The 19072-nt window shown below is 42.7% G+C and overlaps 1 protein-coding gene across 8 annotated transcripts in view; it reads right to left on the bottom strand.

Annotated features, from left to right (window-relative positions):
- Positions 1-225: 225 nt before the first annotated feature.
- Positions 226-19072, bottom strand: part of AIG1 (androgen induced 1) — a 203065-nt gene continuing 184218 nt past the window's right edge. For 5 of the 8 annotated variants that reach the window (XR_008351155.1, XM_053460885.1, XM_053460887.1 and 2 more), the window contains 2 exons: positions 18068-18231; positions 226-341 (listed from right to left, as the gene is read on the bottom strand). Coding sequence is in view for 6 of the 8 variants with exons in the window: in XM_053460885.1 (XP_053316860.1) it covers positions 307-341; positions 18068-18231 (199 nt within the window). In the remaining 2 variants the exon portion in view is untranslated. Of the gene's footprint in view, positions 342-18054; positions 18232-19072 lie in introns of those variants that run through there. The other 3 variants (XR_008351156.1, XM_053460886.1, XM_053460889.1) reach the window with 2 other exon arrangements.

Raw genomic sequence — 19072 nt, 5'->3', positions numbered from 1 at the left:
TACACATGCTATAAAATACAGTCACAAAACACAATACAGATGAATACTATACCATACAAATTCACACTACCCTATGCACATACATACTAAACAATACACAGTTACATACCCTATGCAAATTCATACTATCATGTACACAATTGCAGTACCCTACGAACAAAAAAAACTAATGATTTGGGTTAATTTTTCCAGTATTTTTCTTAGAATGTCTAGCGTATTCCAGTGTTTTTATACATTTCCAAAGTTTTTATTTTCTTCTAGTCTTGGCCTATTGATGAATATTGGAGAATGATATCCGTGTTGCATTTATTCAGTCTTGTGCCGTTTCTCTCTTGATTCAACTAATGTGCAAAAAAAATAAATTATTATTTTGTTTATATATTTATAAAGGAAACAGTGAATGCATGAACTAGATAAACATTTTTGCAGTGCTCAAAGAAGCATGTTTACAAAAAAGAGGTTACTGTTAGAATGCAGTTTAATTCGCGTTTTCTTTCCTTGATATTAAAATATTAAAATCAACTGTTTGAACATGCGTTTAAAAATAAGAACTTAAGCGTTGAAGATAAATAATTTAATGTATGTGAAATGTGTGGAAGGTCATGAAGAGTTGATTTATTAACCTAGAAATCATGAATGAGGCTATTTTTGCATGCAATATAAGAGCTAGAATATCTTATTGCTGATATACATTTCCTATACTATTGACCTGCTCAAACAGATAATCTCTTCAGGGAATTATCTCACTGGTCATTATATACTTCCACCTCCTGGCCATTATCCCCATGTTTTATCCACTCATGGATAATTACTATGGTATTTCATAGAGTATTTTGAAACTTTTCATGCTGCCATTTAATCACCAATCTCTGCCAAGTACAGAACAGCCATTCCCTGGCTGGATATATTTTCCATGTTTATTTTGAAGGTACAAAGTCAAATCTGTGAATGATTGAATGATTTGCGAGGCATATGTATCCTTTGGGACAGTTTTGTGGTCAGCCACTTGAATTTAATCCCATTTTTAGTATATATTTTTGAAAAGTATATGGATTTAAATAGTTTCAGGCACTATTTATCTAAAAAAAGTCACATCATGTCCACTGCATTCCCCTATTACAGAATCTATTAATATTTGTAAACTCTGTTGAGCTGTTTGAAAGAGCACAGAGGCCAGATACAACACAGAGGCCAGATACAGATGCACAGTTAGGGCAGTAGCAGGATGAGTCACATCCTTTCCCTTTTTTAAGCAGACTTTGCAATGTTTCTGAGGTGTTTGTATGTGGTGTAGGAGGGATCCTGAATGGTAAGTGTTTAGCTGCAAGCCTAGCATTTTTCTGGAGTTGCACTACTCTCTATCATGGAATAATATTTCATAAATTATTTGCAGCTGGAAATCTAAAAGTCTCCATTTCTTTCCAGTGTTGAGCAATTTGTACATTACAAATGCATTTTTTGTTGCTATTTCCATCATATAGTTTGCAACTTTTTTATACCCTGATTTGGTTTTGCTTGTTAGTTGGTCTGCAAGATCTCCCCCCTGTACTTATTGTACTCTATCACACAGATTGGTTTCATGGTGATTTCCGATTTGCTATTATCTAGATATATAAATATATAATCTAGCAACTGGTCAATTATATTATGAAGCATATAATTATATATGCTTCATAATATTTAACCTCTCATTGACAATTTCTTAAAGACAATTGTAGAGCTACACAAATCTGGCCAAAATATTTGCATCTAGAGTGCTTGATGAAATTTAAGGACTTTAATTTAAACAATACATCCCATCAAAGAGATCAAAGTCTTATACCAAATTGTATACGTTGTGTGAAAGTGCCACAGGGTATACACAAGCTCTTCGATACTCGGCTTAATGCACCAAGTTTTTTGGAACTTCTAACAAAATAGCACTCTATTTTGTCAGAAGTTCCAAAAAAAAAACAGATGGGCCTGCTGCTGAGGATTTTGGTGGGCTTTTTTTATGGAAATAAATAAGACAGAATAAATAGACTCTTAACTCATCTGCATCCATGTATACTGGTTAAAGATGACATGGGATGCCTGAAGTCACAATTTAGTGCTAATCCTTCTTAACCCCTTCAGTCCCAGGGTTTTTTGGTACCTTAAGTCCTGGAGCAACTTTGCCATTTTTGTGGTATGTCGGTTCAGCCATTATTCCCCTTTTTTTGTGAATAGTGTACCAATGTAAACTATATAGTTTCTTCAAGGAGCGAGGGCTTTCTTTTGATACCATAGTTAGATAATTAGCTGAAAATTTAGGATGAGAAATTTAGTAAAAACTGGCAAAAAATAGAAAAACCTAATTTTTATAATACCTTCCAAATGTATCAATTCAGGTGTCCTGAGATATATATCTATCCCATATATTGAGAGAGAGAGGTGGAGAGAGGAGAGAGAAAAAGAGAGGGGAGAGAGGAAGGAGAAAAAGAGGGAGGGGAGAGAGAGAGGAAAGAAAAAAAGATAGAGGGGAGAGAGAGGAAAGATAAAAAGATAGAGGGGAGAGAGAGGAAACAGAAAAACAGAGATGGGAGAGGAAAAGAGAGAGGGGGAGAAAAATAGAGGGGGGAGAGAGGGAAAAGAGAAAAAGAAAGAGGAGAGAGGGAAAAGAGAAAAAGAGAGTGGGAGAGAGAAAAGAGGGAGTGGGAAAGAGAATGGGAGAGAGAGAGAGAGAAAAGAGAGGAGACAGAGAGAGAAAGAGAGGAGGAAGGAGAGAGAGAGAGAGGATTTCCACACTTTCCCAGCACTTACAGGGAACATAATAAGGCATACCTTTTTCTATCTGCTGTAGTAAGAGTTCTATAGTAAAGTTTTGCTTGATCAAATTGCTGTGTTGTGCTTTCATTCGGTATCCTCATTGATTGGACAAAACACCGTCCCCCACACACACACACCAAGACAGGCTCTGCCACACCGTCCCACACACACCAAGACAGGATCTGCCACACTGCCCCCCCCAAACAGCCTCTGCCGCACAGTTCCACACACACAAACACACACCCCAAGATGGGCTCTGCCACACACACCAAGACAGGCTCTGCCACACTGTCCCACACACACACCAAGACAGGCTCTGCCACACCATTGCACACACACACCAAGACAGGCTCTGCCACACAAACACCAAGACAGGCTCTGCCACCCCCCCACACACCAAGACAGGTTCTGCGACACCATTGCACACACACACACACCAAGACAGGCTCTGCGACACTGTCCCACACACACCCCAAACAAGGTCTGCCACACCGCGCCCCCCCACACACCCCAAACAGGGTCTGCCACACAGTTACACACACACCCCCCAAGACAGGCTCTGCCACACCGTCCCCCCCACACACACACCAAGACAGGCTCTGCCACACTGTCCCCCACACACACACACCAAGACAGGCTCTGCCACACCATTGCACACACACACACACACACCAAGACTCTGCGACACCAAGGCTCTGCGAAACTGTCCCACACACATACCAAGACAAACTCTGCCACACCGTCCCACACACACCAAGACAGGCTCTGCCACACCGTCCCACACACACACACCAAGACAGGCTTTGCCACACCGTCCCCCACACAAGACAAGCCCTGCCACACTGTTCCACACACACACCAAGACAAGTTATGCCACACTGTCCCACACACACCAAGACAGGCTCTGCCACACCATTGCACACACATACACACCAAGACAGGCTCTGCCACACCGTCCCACACACCAAGACAGACTCTGTCACACCGTCCCACACACACCAAAACAGGCTCTGCCACACCGTCCAACGCACTTCCCAAATGTGGCATTTTAAATCTGAAACAACCCGACAAACCCATGCATGTCGGGTATCACTGCACTCAGGAGATGTTCCTGAACACACATTGGGGGGGTGTTTGACAGTGGCATATACCAGAACCTGTATATCTATAACTAAAGTACAATTTGTGTGAAAAAAAAAAAAAAAATTACTATTACAAAGTTGTTCTATAATTGGTGCATGGAAAGGGTTAAAATAACAGCATTTGGAATACCCTGGGGTGTCTAGTTTTCAAAAATATATGGTTTGAATGGGTTAAATTGAGTTAACCGGCTTCAAAGATATTCCAAAGAGGAGAGGGAGGCACAATGACCAAATGACCACCTGAATTACGCATGCCCCAAAAGTAGCCTTTTACCAGCCAAACAATCTGACAAACCCATGCATGTGGGGTATCGCTGTACTCAGGAGATGTTGCTGAACACATATTGGGGTGTTGTTTGACAGTGACATATACCAGAACCTGTGTATCTATAACTAAAATACAATTTGTGTGGAAAAAAAAATAAAAAAAAATTACAATTACAAAGTTTGACAAAGTGTAGTTGTATAATTGGTGCATTGAAAGTTTTTTCAAAAATATATGGTTTGAGGGGGTTAAATTGAGTTAACCGGCTTCAAAGATGTTCCAAAGAGGAGATGGAGGCAGACTGAGCAGATTTGTTAAAAAAGATTTGGAAATCATAAAACGCTGCTTGTACTTATTGCCCTATAACTTACAAAAAACAGCAAAAAAACATAAAAACATTGGGTATTTCTAAACTCAGGACAAGTAGTAGAATCTATTTAGCTAGTTTTTTTACTTGCTTTTTTAGGTGAGTAAAAGATTTTTCAAATAAAAGTCACAAAATGTGTTTTTTTTCAATTTTTCACCATGTTTTTTTTTATTTTTTTTATAGTAAATAAGATGATACGATCAAAATAATGGTATCTAAAGAAAGCCCATCTTGTCCTGAAAAAAACAATATATAACTTATGTGGGTACACTAAATGGGTGAGGAGAAAATTACAGCTGAACACAAGCACCACAAAAGTGTCAAAACAGCCTCGGTCCCACAGGGTACAAAACGAAAAATGAGCCCGGTCCTTAAGGGGTTAATTGGGAATCCCGTTTATATATACCGTATTTGCACGATTATAAGACAAGGTTTTTTTCAGAGCAAATGCTTATCATGGGGCACAGTGGCATATAGGGGGTATAAGGCATTTCTGGGGCATAGTGGCAAGCCTGGGGGCAGATGTGCATAACTGGGGGGGGGGCAGGTTGGAAAATAAAAGGAAATAAAAACAAAATATTTTTCTCAATCATAGTTTTTATTAAAAAAAATAGTTTACATAGTTTACATGAATTAACATTTACTGGTATAACTTTTTTCCTATAGGGTCGTCTTATATTCAGGCTTTTTCTTCCTAAATTAATATTCAGATTTTGGGGGTCGTCTTTTAATCGGGGTCGTCTTATAATCAAGCAAATACGGTATATATATATATATATATATATATATATATATACACACACACACATACATAAACATGCACATACAGTAAGGAAAAAAATATTTAATCCCCTGCTGATTTTGTACGTTTGCCCAATGAGAGACACAATAACAACAAAAAAATCCAGAATAATGCACTTCAAATAAGTTATAAATTGATTTGCATTTTACTTAGTGAAAAAAGTATTTCACCCCTTTGCAAAACATGACTTAGTACTTGGTGGCAAAACCCTTGTTGACAATCACAGAGGTCAGACGTTTCTTGTAGTTGGCCACCAGGTTTGCACACATCTCAGGAGGGTTTTTGTCCCACGCCTCTTTGCAGATCCTCTCCAAGTCATTAAAGTTTTGAGGCTGACGTTTGGCAACTCAAACCTTCAGCTCCCTCCACAGATTTTCTATGGAATTAAGGTCTGGAGACTGGGTAGTCCACTCCAGGACCTTAATGTGCTTCTTCTTGAGCCACTCCCTTGTTGCCTTGGGCATGTGTTTTGGGTCAGTGTCATGCTGGAATACCCATCCTGGATATTCTGGAACCCCAGGGTCAGATGCCTGGATATGAATGTCAAATGCCAGGAAATGAATAAGGTCAGATAGCTTAACTCGTCCCCTATAAAAGCACACAAAGTCTTCTGTATTTTCTTAGCTTTATTGGGAAAGTCACAGAAATAAAGGCACTTGTTGGTTGTATAGTGTTGGAAAAGTGCTTCTCTAGAAGAAGGTGCTTTGTTATGAGTGGAAGTGCTTCTGAAAGGGGAAGGTAAAAACGGATTGCCTTGCAAGGGAGAAGACAATCAGAACCTGTACTCACAGAGGCTGCTGAGATAGAATGTCCAGGGGAGAGATACAGGGGAACAGGAAAAACACCTAGAACAAACCAAGTACAGAAAAGTTGCAGGGGAGGAGGAATAGCCCAATCTCAGCTATGAGAATTGGAAAGTTGCCAGGGCAACCAGCCACTTAAAGGGAAAGAGGGAAATAACAAAATAAACAAACTTGTTCCATGACACTGTCAGGGCTCGGGATGGTAGGGTAGGAGCTCGGGGGGGTTGGGTAGGAGCTCGGGGAGGTTGGGTAGGAGCTCGGGGGGGTTGGGTAGGAGCCCAATATATCTGAGGCTCTGAGATGCATAGTGATAGACAGGTAAGTGCAGACAAGAGATAACAATCACACACAGGCTGGTATACAAAAACAGATTAAATTGATGAAAGATGGCTGATCAGCGACAGGACTAGTATATACAGTAGAATAAAGCACAAACATAATACAGTTAATTGTAATACATAGACTGGAAAGTCTTGCCAACAGTGGCGTCTCCAGCATTCATATTTAGGGGGGCACAAAATTAACAATTGCACTCCAAATGCCAAGTTTATGCCCGGTGCCCAGTAGCTGTAGCAGTAAATAATATAAAGTCCAAAAATAATTACCGGCACTCCAGGGAATTCCAAATAACCACACAAACAACTTCGGTTTTCAAGTCAACCTTTCAGTCTTGTTTATTACAGACTTTCATCAGGACACACACGTTAGACATGCATTTTTAACTACATAATATGTACTTAGTTATTTTTCATTCTTTATTATTAGCCTGTGCTGACAATATATATATATATATTAATATTAACCCCTGCTGCCGATATATACATATATTATATCCTGCTGCCAATATACATAAAAATTATATCCTGCTGCCGATATATATTAATATTTGACCCTGCTGCCAATATATATTAATATTAGCCCCTACTGCCGATATATATTAGTCCCTGCAGCCAATATATTCAAATATTAGCCCCTGCTGCCGATATATATATATATTAGAGCTGAAACAACGAATCGATAAAATCGATAATAATCGATAACGGAAATCATCGATAACGATTTCCGTTATCGATTAATCGAGTGATCAATTCGTTGTTGGAGCACTCGGCTCCTTTTACTTACCTCCGCGAGCGTTCCCCGCTTCTGCTACACGCTCTGCAGTCTCCGCCTTCTTTTAGCTACGTGACGGATGTGACGCGTTCCGGAGGTAAGTATTCTTCATGTCTATGTGCACGGATCGCACAGAGCCACTCGCACAGAGCGAATCGCTCTGTGCGAATGGAGCCACTCGCACAGAGCGGTTCGCTCTGTGCGAGTGGCTCCACTCGCACAGAGCGGTTCGCTCTGTGCGAGTGGCTCCATTCGCACAGAGCGGTTCGCTCTGTGCGAGTGGCTCCATTCGCACAGAGCGGTTCGCTCTGTGCGAGTGGCTCCATTCGCACAGAGCGGTTCGCTCTGTGCGAGTGGCTCCATTCGCACAGAGCGGTTCGCTCTGTGCGAGTGGCTCCATTCGCACAGAGCGGTTCGCTCTGTGCGAGTGGCTCCATTCGCACAGAGCGGTTCGTGAGTGTGGGTGCAGGGCAGAGTGGGGGTGGGGGTGCAGGGCAGAGTGGGGGTGGGGGGTGCAGGGCAGGAGACTGGGTGCAGGGCAGAGTGGGGGTGGGGATGCAGGGTGTGAGTGTGGGTGCAGAGCAGAGTGGGAGACTGGGTGCAGGGCAGAGTGGGGGTGGGGATGCAGGGCAGGGTGTGAGTGTGGGTGCAGGGCAGAGTGGGTGCAGGGCAGAGTGTGAGTGTGGGGGCAGGGCAGAATGTGGGGGCAGGGCTGGGTGCAGGGCAGAGTTAGAGACTGGGTGCAGGGGCACAGTGCAAAGTGCTGGGTGCAAAGTGCCAGTGCTGGGTGCAAAGTGCCAGGGCTGGGTGCAAAGTGCTGGGTGCAAAGTGCCAGGGCTGGGTGCAAAGTGCAAAGTGCTGGTGCAAAGTGCTGAATGCTGGGTGCAAAGTGCTGGATGCAAAGTGCCAGGGCTGGGGCAAAGTGCTGGGTGCAAAGTGCTGGGTGCAAAGTGCCAGGGCTGGGTGCAAAGTGCTGGGTGCAAAGTGCTGGGTGCAAAGTGCTGGGGCAAAGTTTCTTGAACAGTAATAGTCCACCTCTTTTCAGAATGTTTGGGGTTATTTTGTTTCATAAATATTGTGTTTGGGTTCTTGTACTTTGAAAATATTGTTTTTTATTACATCATAACAAAATAAGAATGTTAATGTAAATTTTAAGTTGTTTTTTAACATCCAGTTCATTAAATTCTTTTAAATAAACGAAAAATTTGCATATTGTTTTTTTTTATCCGATTAATCGATTAATCGAAAAAATAATCGGCCGATTAATCGATTATTAAAATAATCGTTAGTTGCAGCCCTAATATATATATAAATAAATATTAGCCCCTGCTGCCAATATGAATATAAATACTAGACCCTGCTGCCAATAAATATTATTAGCCCCTGCTGCCAATATATGTTAATATTAGGGCTGCAACTAACGATTATTTTCATAATCGATTAGTTGGCCGATTATTTTTTCGATTAATCGATTAATCGGATAAAAAAAAAAGAATGTAAATTTTTCATTTATTTAAAATAATTTAATAAACAAATGATGTTAAATACAAACAGCAGAATAAAAAAACTTTGATAAAATGCATTTCTTGTCTTTATTTCCCAACCAGCCCCCCCAATTTATGCACATTTGAGCCCAGGCTTGCCACGCTGCCTCCCAGACATGCCACGCTGCCTCCCACATATACCACGCTGCCTCCCACATATGCCACTCCACACTGCCTCCCACATATACCACTCCACGCTGCCTCCCACATATACCACTCCACGCTGCCTCCCACATATACCACTCCACATATACAACTCCACGCTGCCTCCCACATATACCACGCTGCCTCCCACATATGCCACTCCATGCTGCCTCCCACATATACCATTCCACGCTGCCTCCCACATATACCACTCCACGCTGCCTCCCACATATACCACTCCACGCTGCCTCCCACATACACCACGCCACGCTGCCTCCCACATATACCACTCCACATATACCACTCCACGCTGCCTCCCACATATGCCACTCCACGCTGCCTCCCGCATATACCATTCCACGCTGCCTCCCATATATACCACTCCACGCTGCCTCCCACATTTACCACTCCACGCTGCCTCCCACATATGCCACTCCACGCTGCCTCCCACATATACCACTCCACGCTGCCTCCCATATATACCACTCCACATATACCACTCCACGCTGCCTCCCACATATACCACTCCACGCTGCCTCCCATATATACCACTCCACGCTGCCTCCCACATGTCACTGTGCCTGATACGCCTTATACCCCCTGATACACCACTCCGTCCTCCCCAGACATGCCACGCTGCCCTCCCCACGTATGCCACTCCACTCTACCCCCAGATATGCCACTCTACCCCCAGATATGCCTTATACACCACTCCGTCCTCCCCAGACATGCCACACTGCCCTCCCCACATATGCCTTATATACCGTATATGCCTTATACCCCCAGATATGTCACTCCGTCCTCCCCAGATATGCCTTATACCCCCCAGATATCTCATAGTCCCCTCATAAAGTCACAGACCTGTTCAGAGCACACTGACACCATACTTTTATAAATAAGCACTGGGTTAATCTTCACTGCCCCCAGGATTTAGATTCCCCTTTATCTCTAACTTTATTAAATTAATTAAATTAACCCTCAGTCCTCATCATTAAATTAACCCTAAACACCCCATTAACCATAACTACCCCTAAATTAACTCTAAATACCCCATCAAAACAACTACCCTAAAGTAACCCTAAACACACCATTAACCACAACTGCCTCAAATTAACCCCAAACACCCCATTAACCACAGCTGCTCCTAAATTAACCCTAAACACCCCATTAACCATAGCTGCCCCTAAATTAACCCTAAACACCCCATTAACCATAGCTGCCCCTAAACACCCCATAAACCATAACTGCCCCTAAATTAACCCTAAACACCCCATTAACCATAGCTTCCCCTAAACACCCCATTAACCATAACTGCCCCTAAATTAACCATAAACACCCCATTAACCATAACTGCCCCTAAATAACGCCCACCTCCCCTAACTTTCAGTAGCCCAAATATTAATTTTACTTACAGTTAGATGAGTGTCACAGCCATGTGGTTCTGGCCTTCTGGGAGAAGGAAGGGGGCGGGGCCAGTTGTCACAGTGATTACAGGGAGGGACTGGTAAGTAGGAGCTGCTGCTGTGAGTCAGACTAAACTATTATATAATGAGGGGTATTTTTCAGAGCGTTTGCTCTGAAAAAACCCTCATTTTATAATCAATAAAAATCGATTCAACTAATCGATAATGAAATTCGTTGGCAACGATTTTCATTATCGATTATTATCGATTTGATCAATTAGTTGTTGCAGCCCTAGTTAATATTAGCTCCTGCTGCCAATATATATATATATATATATATATATATGTATATATTAGCCCCTGCTGCCGATATATATTAATATTATCGCCTGCTGCTGATATATATTAATATATATATATAAATATATATAAATATATATATATATATTAATATTAGACCCTGCTGCCAATATATAAATACATATTAGCCCCTGCTGCCAAAACATATATAAATATTTGCCCCTGCTGCCAATATATATAAATATTAGACCCTGTTGCCAATATATTTTATAGTGAAAAAATTGGACCCAAGCATTTCCTTGGGCCCTGCTCAACGCTCCCTTGCATGCAATCACTCCCACCGCTACTACACCAAAAAAAAAAATTTGCCACACTGACTGCAGATCAGGGGAAGACTGTGAGAGTCAGTCCTGCACCGAGAGGTCCTCTCCCCTGTAATCATCCCCAAAGTCCCTTTGTTCCCTCATTCACTAAACCATACCGCTCTTTTACTTACACCCTGTAGTTCAGGTATAGATCAAATAAACAACACATGGAAACAGCACAGGCAATGAATTAGATTAAAAAAACTTGTATTTGCAGGTATACATAAATAATGTATGGAGACATAGCATTGCAGGTATAAACCAACAGAACACACAAACCCAGCATTGCAGGTATAGATCAACTGGAAATCACATGTACACTCAGCACTGAAGGTATAGATCAAATAAACAACACATGGAAACAGCACTCCAGGTATTGATCAACTGAATAAGGTATACAAATCCTATATTTGCAGGCAAACATAAATAAATGTTAAGGCTAATGTACATTATCCTGTAGTTGTGGGAGGGGCTATGGTTATTTAACCAACGCATCTCCCTCCCACGGCTACGTTTCAGCGTCTGACGTTGCGGACGCTGTCCGGAAGGAATACTCACGTGGATCCCGGCACTTCGGCGGTTCCACTGCGACGTCTCGGCGGCAGTTTGTCTCGGCGGCGGTTCGTCTCAGCGACGGTTCCTCCTGGCATTCCGGCGGCGATTTTTCCAGACGTTCAGGCAGCTGTTCCTCCTAGCAGGTCTACGTCGATTCCGTAACACTGAAAGCTCCGTTGCACTCCTTCGGGTCAGGACGTATGCTTCTAACACGTTTCTTTTCTTACACACTGCCCTCTGCTGACCGATTGTCATACTAATGCTACTAAATTTTTCATTGCTTTGTTAGCTTACACTACTAGATGGGTGTAGTGCATATTACGGTTACACACATCGCCCTCTGCTGGCCGATTTTCAAACTAATTGTTACTAAGTTTGTTAAAAGGTATAATTAGTTCTCACTACTAAATTAAGCAGTCCTTTTTATTATGTTCGACTATGGTGTGTGATATTTAGATTTTCAAACTCAGGATCAATACACACACATACTTTTACATATAATTTTGGGATGTGAAATATTTTCTTGGATGTCGTTCTTTCCCGCATACTTATAACCAGGAAGTGCACCTGTTATATATATCACATCCACACCTTAGGGGCATACTGCTCGTGTTACACGAACTGGACACTTAGCTATGTGTTAATCCCCCTTTTTTCTTCCTAACAGGGAGGGATTCAAACCTCCTACTCGACGCACGGTACTTACCACACCTACGAATACGTACTCCTCTCTGTATTTTCTATCTGGACCCTCACTTCGGCTTTTGCTGTGAGTCCAATTCTATGGGGTAGCTCCCTCTTGTTTACTTTTAAACAGTCTGATTTCATGTTTTCTTCCGGCGTGGTGCATTTGGTGAGTTTATGGTTAATCATTGTATGGTTGTCCGGAGGGAACATGTTATATACTATGCTACATATCAGCGGAGAAGGTGCTGTTAGGGTTAGGTGCCATGCCTACCACATCCTTCGTTCACCTGCTGGCTGCCTTTTCTGGGCTCAGACAGGCGAGTGGGCTACTTCGTATGATCCTGCAGGGTTTCTCTTACTCGCAATGTCGCAACTTGTCAGTGAGTTATTGGTTATGTTCTCACTATGTTTGTAACGTAGGGTTGTACGCAATGTTGGCATTAACCCCTCGTTGTCTTTGTTAACATGATATATTTCGACAGAGTTCCCGTAGTCACGTGGTTGTGTACATGTATTTTACCTGCTTTAGGTGCTCAAGTTCTTTCTGCGATAGGTTCGGTGGCCTAGGCATCCCCCAAGCATTTACCAAGGGGACTGTTTCTTCAGACTGTACTCAGGTCGGTTTTACGGTTGTCGAAGCTCGGACTCCCCTGCTAGATTCATAGGATAAGGTAACCGGGAGAGGGTTCTATCCTGGGAATTCCGTTTCAGCAAGTTAGTTAGGAGGCGTTAGAGATTTCGTTACGTCACCGCCTAGGTAGCTTGCCTCTTGTACATTAGCCAGTTGCCCACCTCCCCACCCCGAGGCAATTTCCCCTCCTCGCTTGGAGGTTACGTCCCTCGAGCTAGTAATCTGTGCCTCACAGGCAGTAAGATAGGCCTCCCCCTACGTGTTCGTCCCGCTCTATCGCTGAGCTCGATTAGCTAGAGGTTAGTTAGATAGGTTCTTGGATGTAGGGGATCTAATGAGGCTCCTTTCTATGTATTCTTAGAATGTCGCTCCAATCCGATCAAGAGGATAGGCCCTCCATGCCTTGCTCACCTGCGCCAGGGTCAGACGTCGCCGCCTCCCCTTCACTCCGGGCATGGACAATTCCAAAATGAATGGCTGAATTAACTAGGAGAGGCATTCCATTCTCGGCCTCCGCTAGAAAAGCGGAACTTTTCCGCTTACTATTTTCAACTCCCCAGTCTCCTCCTACTAGGTCTAGTCCGCGACAGTCCACTTCCGTGGACTTGGCCCAGATGAGAGATATGCTTACCTCGCTGGTGGCATCGGTCTCGTCAATTCATGAGAGACTAAACAATTTAGAGACCCAGCCGGCTGCTACTATCCCGTACCTCCCTTCCCCCTTTCAGGCCCTGCCTAGCCCGGGACCGCCCCCTGCGGGGCCCTCAGGTTCAGGTATGTCATCTGGCGTTTCTCCTTCAATTTCCCCTGCACACTTTATCCACTTTATCCTGGTCTCCCTTCTCCTAAGCTCCCATGACCTGGCGGAAAATACAGCCTTTTCCTGTGGCGAAGTTTCCGTGGTGCTTAAAGCTAATTTGTCCTGGCCTTCAGCATTTATAGGGATATCTTGTGTTCAGCGTTTCCGTCCAGAAGGGAAGAGCTTGATCAGTATTTATATAAAGTGGTGGATTTGGGCTATAAATATGGGGGTAGTGCTTTTTACGATTGTCACAGGTCGTTTTCCGCTAAAGCAGCTGCAGCACTCGCCCAATTTAACTATGCGACTGACTGGAGTAGAGTAGACATGGAATTGTTTTGCAGACATTTCGCGGGTCTCAAAACCCTGGCGTGTCAGTATTGCCAGTCCACGGCCCATGCAGCTAACTTTTGTCCGGCTACCAACAGCCCCCCTTCCACTAGCTCGGCCGCCTTGTCCGCCCCCTCCCGTCCAGGACAACTACTTTCCAAATCTCATGATAAATTGGGTAGACCTATCTTGTTTCTAGGCAGGTCCCACCCCCAGACCATGTGCCCGGGGACTTTAATCCCTAAGCAATGACTATCCCCGATTAATGTGGAGGGCCTTTTGGGTAAGTTACAGTTCCACCCCTCCCCAAATTTAGTAAATTTTCTGGTCCAAGGCTTGGCTTTTGGTTTCCATACAGGTGTAGTAGCCATGCCCCAGCCTTATCGGACCCTGATACGGCGGATTTGCTACTGTCCCAAGAACTGGCTAAAGGATTTATCATCGGCCCCTTTCATTCCCCTCCCTTTCCGGTTTGGAGGGTTAGCCCACTGGGTATTGCTGTTAGCAAATTCTCCAATAAAAAGAGACTCATTATGGATTTGTCTGCCCCTTATTCCTCGGCGTGCCCCAGCATTATTTCCCTCATTCCGGCTGAGGAGTTCTCGCTAAAATACGCCTCCTTCGACAACGCCATTCAGGCTACAGTCAACGCAGGGAAGGGCGCTTGGTTATCCAATTATTACAGATATTACGGATGCTTTCAAATTATTACCGATTCATCCAGATTTGTGGCATCTTCATGGGATTAAATGGAGGGGGGTTTACTATTTTGCCACCAGATTAGTTTTTGGTTCTAGAAGTAGCCCTAAACTTTTTGACACCTTAGCTGAGACGTTGACTTGGCTCCTGCTGAATGCTTCCCGTTGCACGGTAGTGATCCACTACTTGGATGATTTCTTATTGGTGGAGGCCCCCAACGCATCCCCGTGCAGTCTACAGAAGTTATAAGAATTATTCAATGAGCTTCATATCCCAGTAGCCCAACATAAATCGGCAGGTCCAGTTACCACTTTAGAATTCTTGAGGATAGTGCTAGATTCTAATAGGATGGAGGCCAGCCTGCCTAGCGTGAAACTTCAGAGAATTCAGGATATAATCCAGAGTTTCATGAGATCTGAAACTTGTTCCAAACTGCAATTGCAATCCCTTTTAGGCCATCTTCATTTTGCAATGCGGATAATTCCTCAAGGCAGGTCGTACATCTCCCATCTCCTGTCTCTGCTGTCGGCGTCCCATGCGTCTGAGGAGGCAGTGGTCATAGATCAGTCCGCTAGGTCCGACTTGCGTATGTGGGCCAGGTTCCTTAAGACATGGAACGGACGTTCCATGTTTATTTCCCAACCCAGTCTTTCTTCCCCAAGGGTTTTTACGGATGCCACTCCATCCCTTGGGTTTTCAGCTATTTTCCAGGATCAGTGGTTAGCAGAAAAGCGGCCTTCGCAGATGCTTGAGATTCCGCGCTTTCACAACACCTCGGCCCTGTTCGAAATTTATCCCATTGTGGTTGCAGCGACAGTCTGGGGCAGCATGTGGACAGGTGATACAGTCACCTTTTTTACAGATAACATGGCCACAGTGGAGATCGTCAGTAGGGGAAGGTCATCCTTAATTCACATTATGGGGTTGATGCGTAAACTTACATGGTTATCATTATATCATAAATTTTTTATTAGATGTTCACATGTACCGGGAGAACAGAATATAGCGGCTGACGCGTTATCTCGTTTCAATTTTCAGAGGTTTTGTCAAGGTCCAACCCTCAGCAGGAGCAGCACCAACAACTTCGCCGGTTTTCGACGAGTTCATTCTAGTATAGAGATGCATCTGCACACAGCTCGCCATATTATCACGAGAGCATTGTCCAAAAATACCAGGAAGGCATACGATAGAGCCTGGTCCCTATTTGGCAGATTCGTGGCAGCATCTGCCCCCACGAACGCGTATTCAGTTGGATGCGGCCTGCCACACAGTGATGCGGCCGTGCCGCAAAGAGACCGTCGGACCAGAGCAACGAGTCAGGGGGAGCCTGGACACGGTAGGAGGGGGCCTCCGTGCCTGACAATTACAAGGACATCAGCAGACATTTCCCCCCTGTTCCTGAGTAGAGTTCAGTTGATTAAGACAGTTGCCTATTAATGCTACTAGCCATACCTCTAAATTTTATTATCTTTCTATCATATCATCTTTTATTCTTCATTGATAAACAAATATTGATGACAAAACCAGGGATTCAAATATGTAATATTGGGCAAATTCAGTCCTGCTCCACAGGGAGTCTGGCATCGGCCAGTGTCTGCTTGCCCAGTGCTCCACCACTTCTGCACCTGTTTACACTAGGGGAACCTTTTTTTAAAAAAAAAAATCTATAATATTAGGGAAATCCAGTTCTGCTCCACAAGGCTGCATGTGCCTATCATTTGCCAGTGTCTGCCTGCCCAGGACCAGTGCTCTACTACTACTGCTGTTGTTACACCTCTTTGGCCGTCCTTACTCTGTGGGAACTTTCATTTTTTGTTATAAAACTGGAGAAATCCAGTCCTATATACGGAGCCAGACATTGATGGTGGTATAGTATAACTGCCATCACTTTATACTGAGCCAGACACTGACGGTGGTACAGCATAACTCCCATCATTATTTACTGAACCAGACTGTACACCTTAACTCCCATTACTAAGTATATAGAACGTATTTTTTTAATTTCTATAATAAAAAGTGAGTCCAGAAAATGTCAGTGACCTCCCTCTTTTGCGAATGTTTCCCCAAATGTCGTTCTGAATCAAAAAAGACCTCCGAATTCTGTTAAAAAAGAATGGCCAGAAAACAAAATTTGTTGGCTGAAAACGAATGAGGCAAAAACTAAATGAAAATTTTGTCCGAATCGATGTCTAATATATATAACCCAAGAAAAGAAGAACACTCAAGGGACTCCGGTGTTAGGAAAAAAAATTGTTAGTCAGTGTATGTATATGTATAGTGTTAGTCAGTGTGTGTAGTAGTGTATGTTATTGGATAGTGTGTGCATGTGTAAAAGAGTGCAGTGTTCACTTTTGAGTGTTTGGTGTTGCGTGTGTTATTGTATTAGTGTGAGTGTGTATGTCAGCATCTGTGTGGGATAGTGTATGGTGTAAGCATGCGTGTATTTGTGTATGTGTGGGTAGGTGTTGGTGCATGATGTTGCATTGCCTAGGGTTATTGGTGCCACGGAGATGGAAAGGATGAGCAGGGGAAAGAACGGGTGTGTAAAATTTTTCGTGTGTTGGAGCAAATGGGTGTTAGAGCAAGTTTACATGTTAGTATGTATTTGTGTGAGCAGGTGTGCCAAAGAAATGCTACACCTAGGTGGCACTAACCTTATGCCCGTCCCTGCCCTCACAGAAAATACAATCTATGTCAGGATGGTAGGAAGAGCATGTGCAACTGAAGCATAAGATGTGCTTATGGGAGGAACATAAGGTGAGGCGATGTGGAACATTGACAGGAAAATGGGATAGACATGTGATAGGCTAATACGAGATGCATGGAAGCCCAGGCTTTAAGCCTGTCCTGGGCCCCGATATTTCTGAAGGCTGCTCTGGGTATAAAGCCAAGCATCTCTGCAACTATTGATCCATTGATTAAAGTGGGCCCACCAGACCATTAAACTACTTTATAAAAACATGATGCAATAGTGTATATATTTTAAAATATTGTACTAGTGTTTTAAATATACTGGTAATGCATTTTAGCCCAGCTTGGTATTTGGGGCTTACAACTAACATTTCTTGCATTCTGCTAACACTTGACATATTCCTTACATTGAAAGCGAGTTCCAAAATAAGTTGCAATGGTTTCAAAAAAAATGAAATTATGAGAAAGCCACAAAAAGACAAGTGTTCTAGGTAAATGATACATTCATAACCACTTTGAGACAGTGAAATAATATAATATGCTAAAATAACTATGTATTTTTCAAAACTACATACTTTATTCTTTGCCTTATATAGTATTGTCATTTTGTTGGTTAACATGTTGTCTCACCTATATAACTTACTTTTCTCAGACTCCCAGATGTAGCTGTTGATTTTCTCTCCCAAAATATAATACATGCTAATGATAAACATGACTAAAAGAAAACATATTATTTTGGCTCTGGGACTGATGTATTCCAAAAGAGGATATACCCACACCCCTGTCACATGATGAATCCAGCATACCCTGTAAAAAGAAAAAGAAAAAAAGGAGTTACTTCTTTCAGAACATAAATATGGGAAATACTAAAGATATATCTCTGAAGTTAAATACCTTAAGAGAGACTATTCAAACTAATAAATGCAAATAATCAGGAGAATGTTAATGTGTTAACCTGGTACTTTGCAAGAAATCCTGGGAGACTCCAAGCATGCAGAAGCCATAGTGAAGTAATATGTATTTAGTGGTGAAAGCAGTTTTGACACATAAATATGCCAGCTAAGGCTACAGGATCATGAAATGACATTCAGGATAATTACACTGGGCACATTATATTGACAATATCACAATGAAAAGGCTCCAACCTCTGCAATGAATATTTGAAAGCATAGCTACTTTTGAGAGCATACAGTTATAACAAATATTTATCACTGTAAAGACTACCATAACCTAACAAGCACTCAAACTCTCTTCTTACCCTTTTAATGTCTTTTCCCTAAAGGTATGTACTTTTTGGTGATTCATATAGTGCCTCATCTATTATTTGTTTAACAAGAAAAACTCTTATCATCATTTATGGGATATGCATGACATTAGCTGTACAAACATTGTCATCTAGGTTAATTTATTTACGATATTTAAGAATATATTGGAATGGAACAGGTGTAAAAAGTGAAATAAAATGCATAGCAGTTGGTAATTACGCAATTCTTCACCCAAAAAATAGATCTGTGAAAGAAAAGGCATACAAAGTAGTGTATGAAGGGCTAAACTGACCCATCAAACACACATCAAACGCTGCAGTAGTGGGTATAGGAGGGAAGGGGGTATGTATGTATGCCTGTGAGCATGAATGTATATGTATAAG

The sequence above is a fragment of the Spea bombifrons genome, chromosome 3 (genome assembly GCF_027358695.1).
Source record: "Spea bombifrons isolate aSpeBom1 chromosome 3, aSpeBom1.2.pri, whole genome shotgun sequence".
NCBI lineage: Eukaryota > Metazoa > Chordata > Amphibia > Anura > Pelobatidae > Spea > Spea bombifrons.
This window is presented reverse-complemented; position numbering and strand designations above follow the sequence as displayed.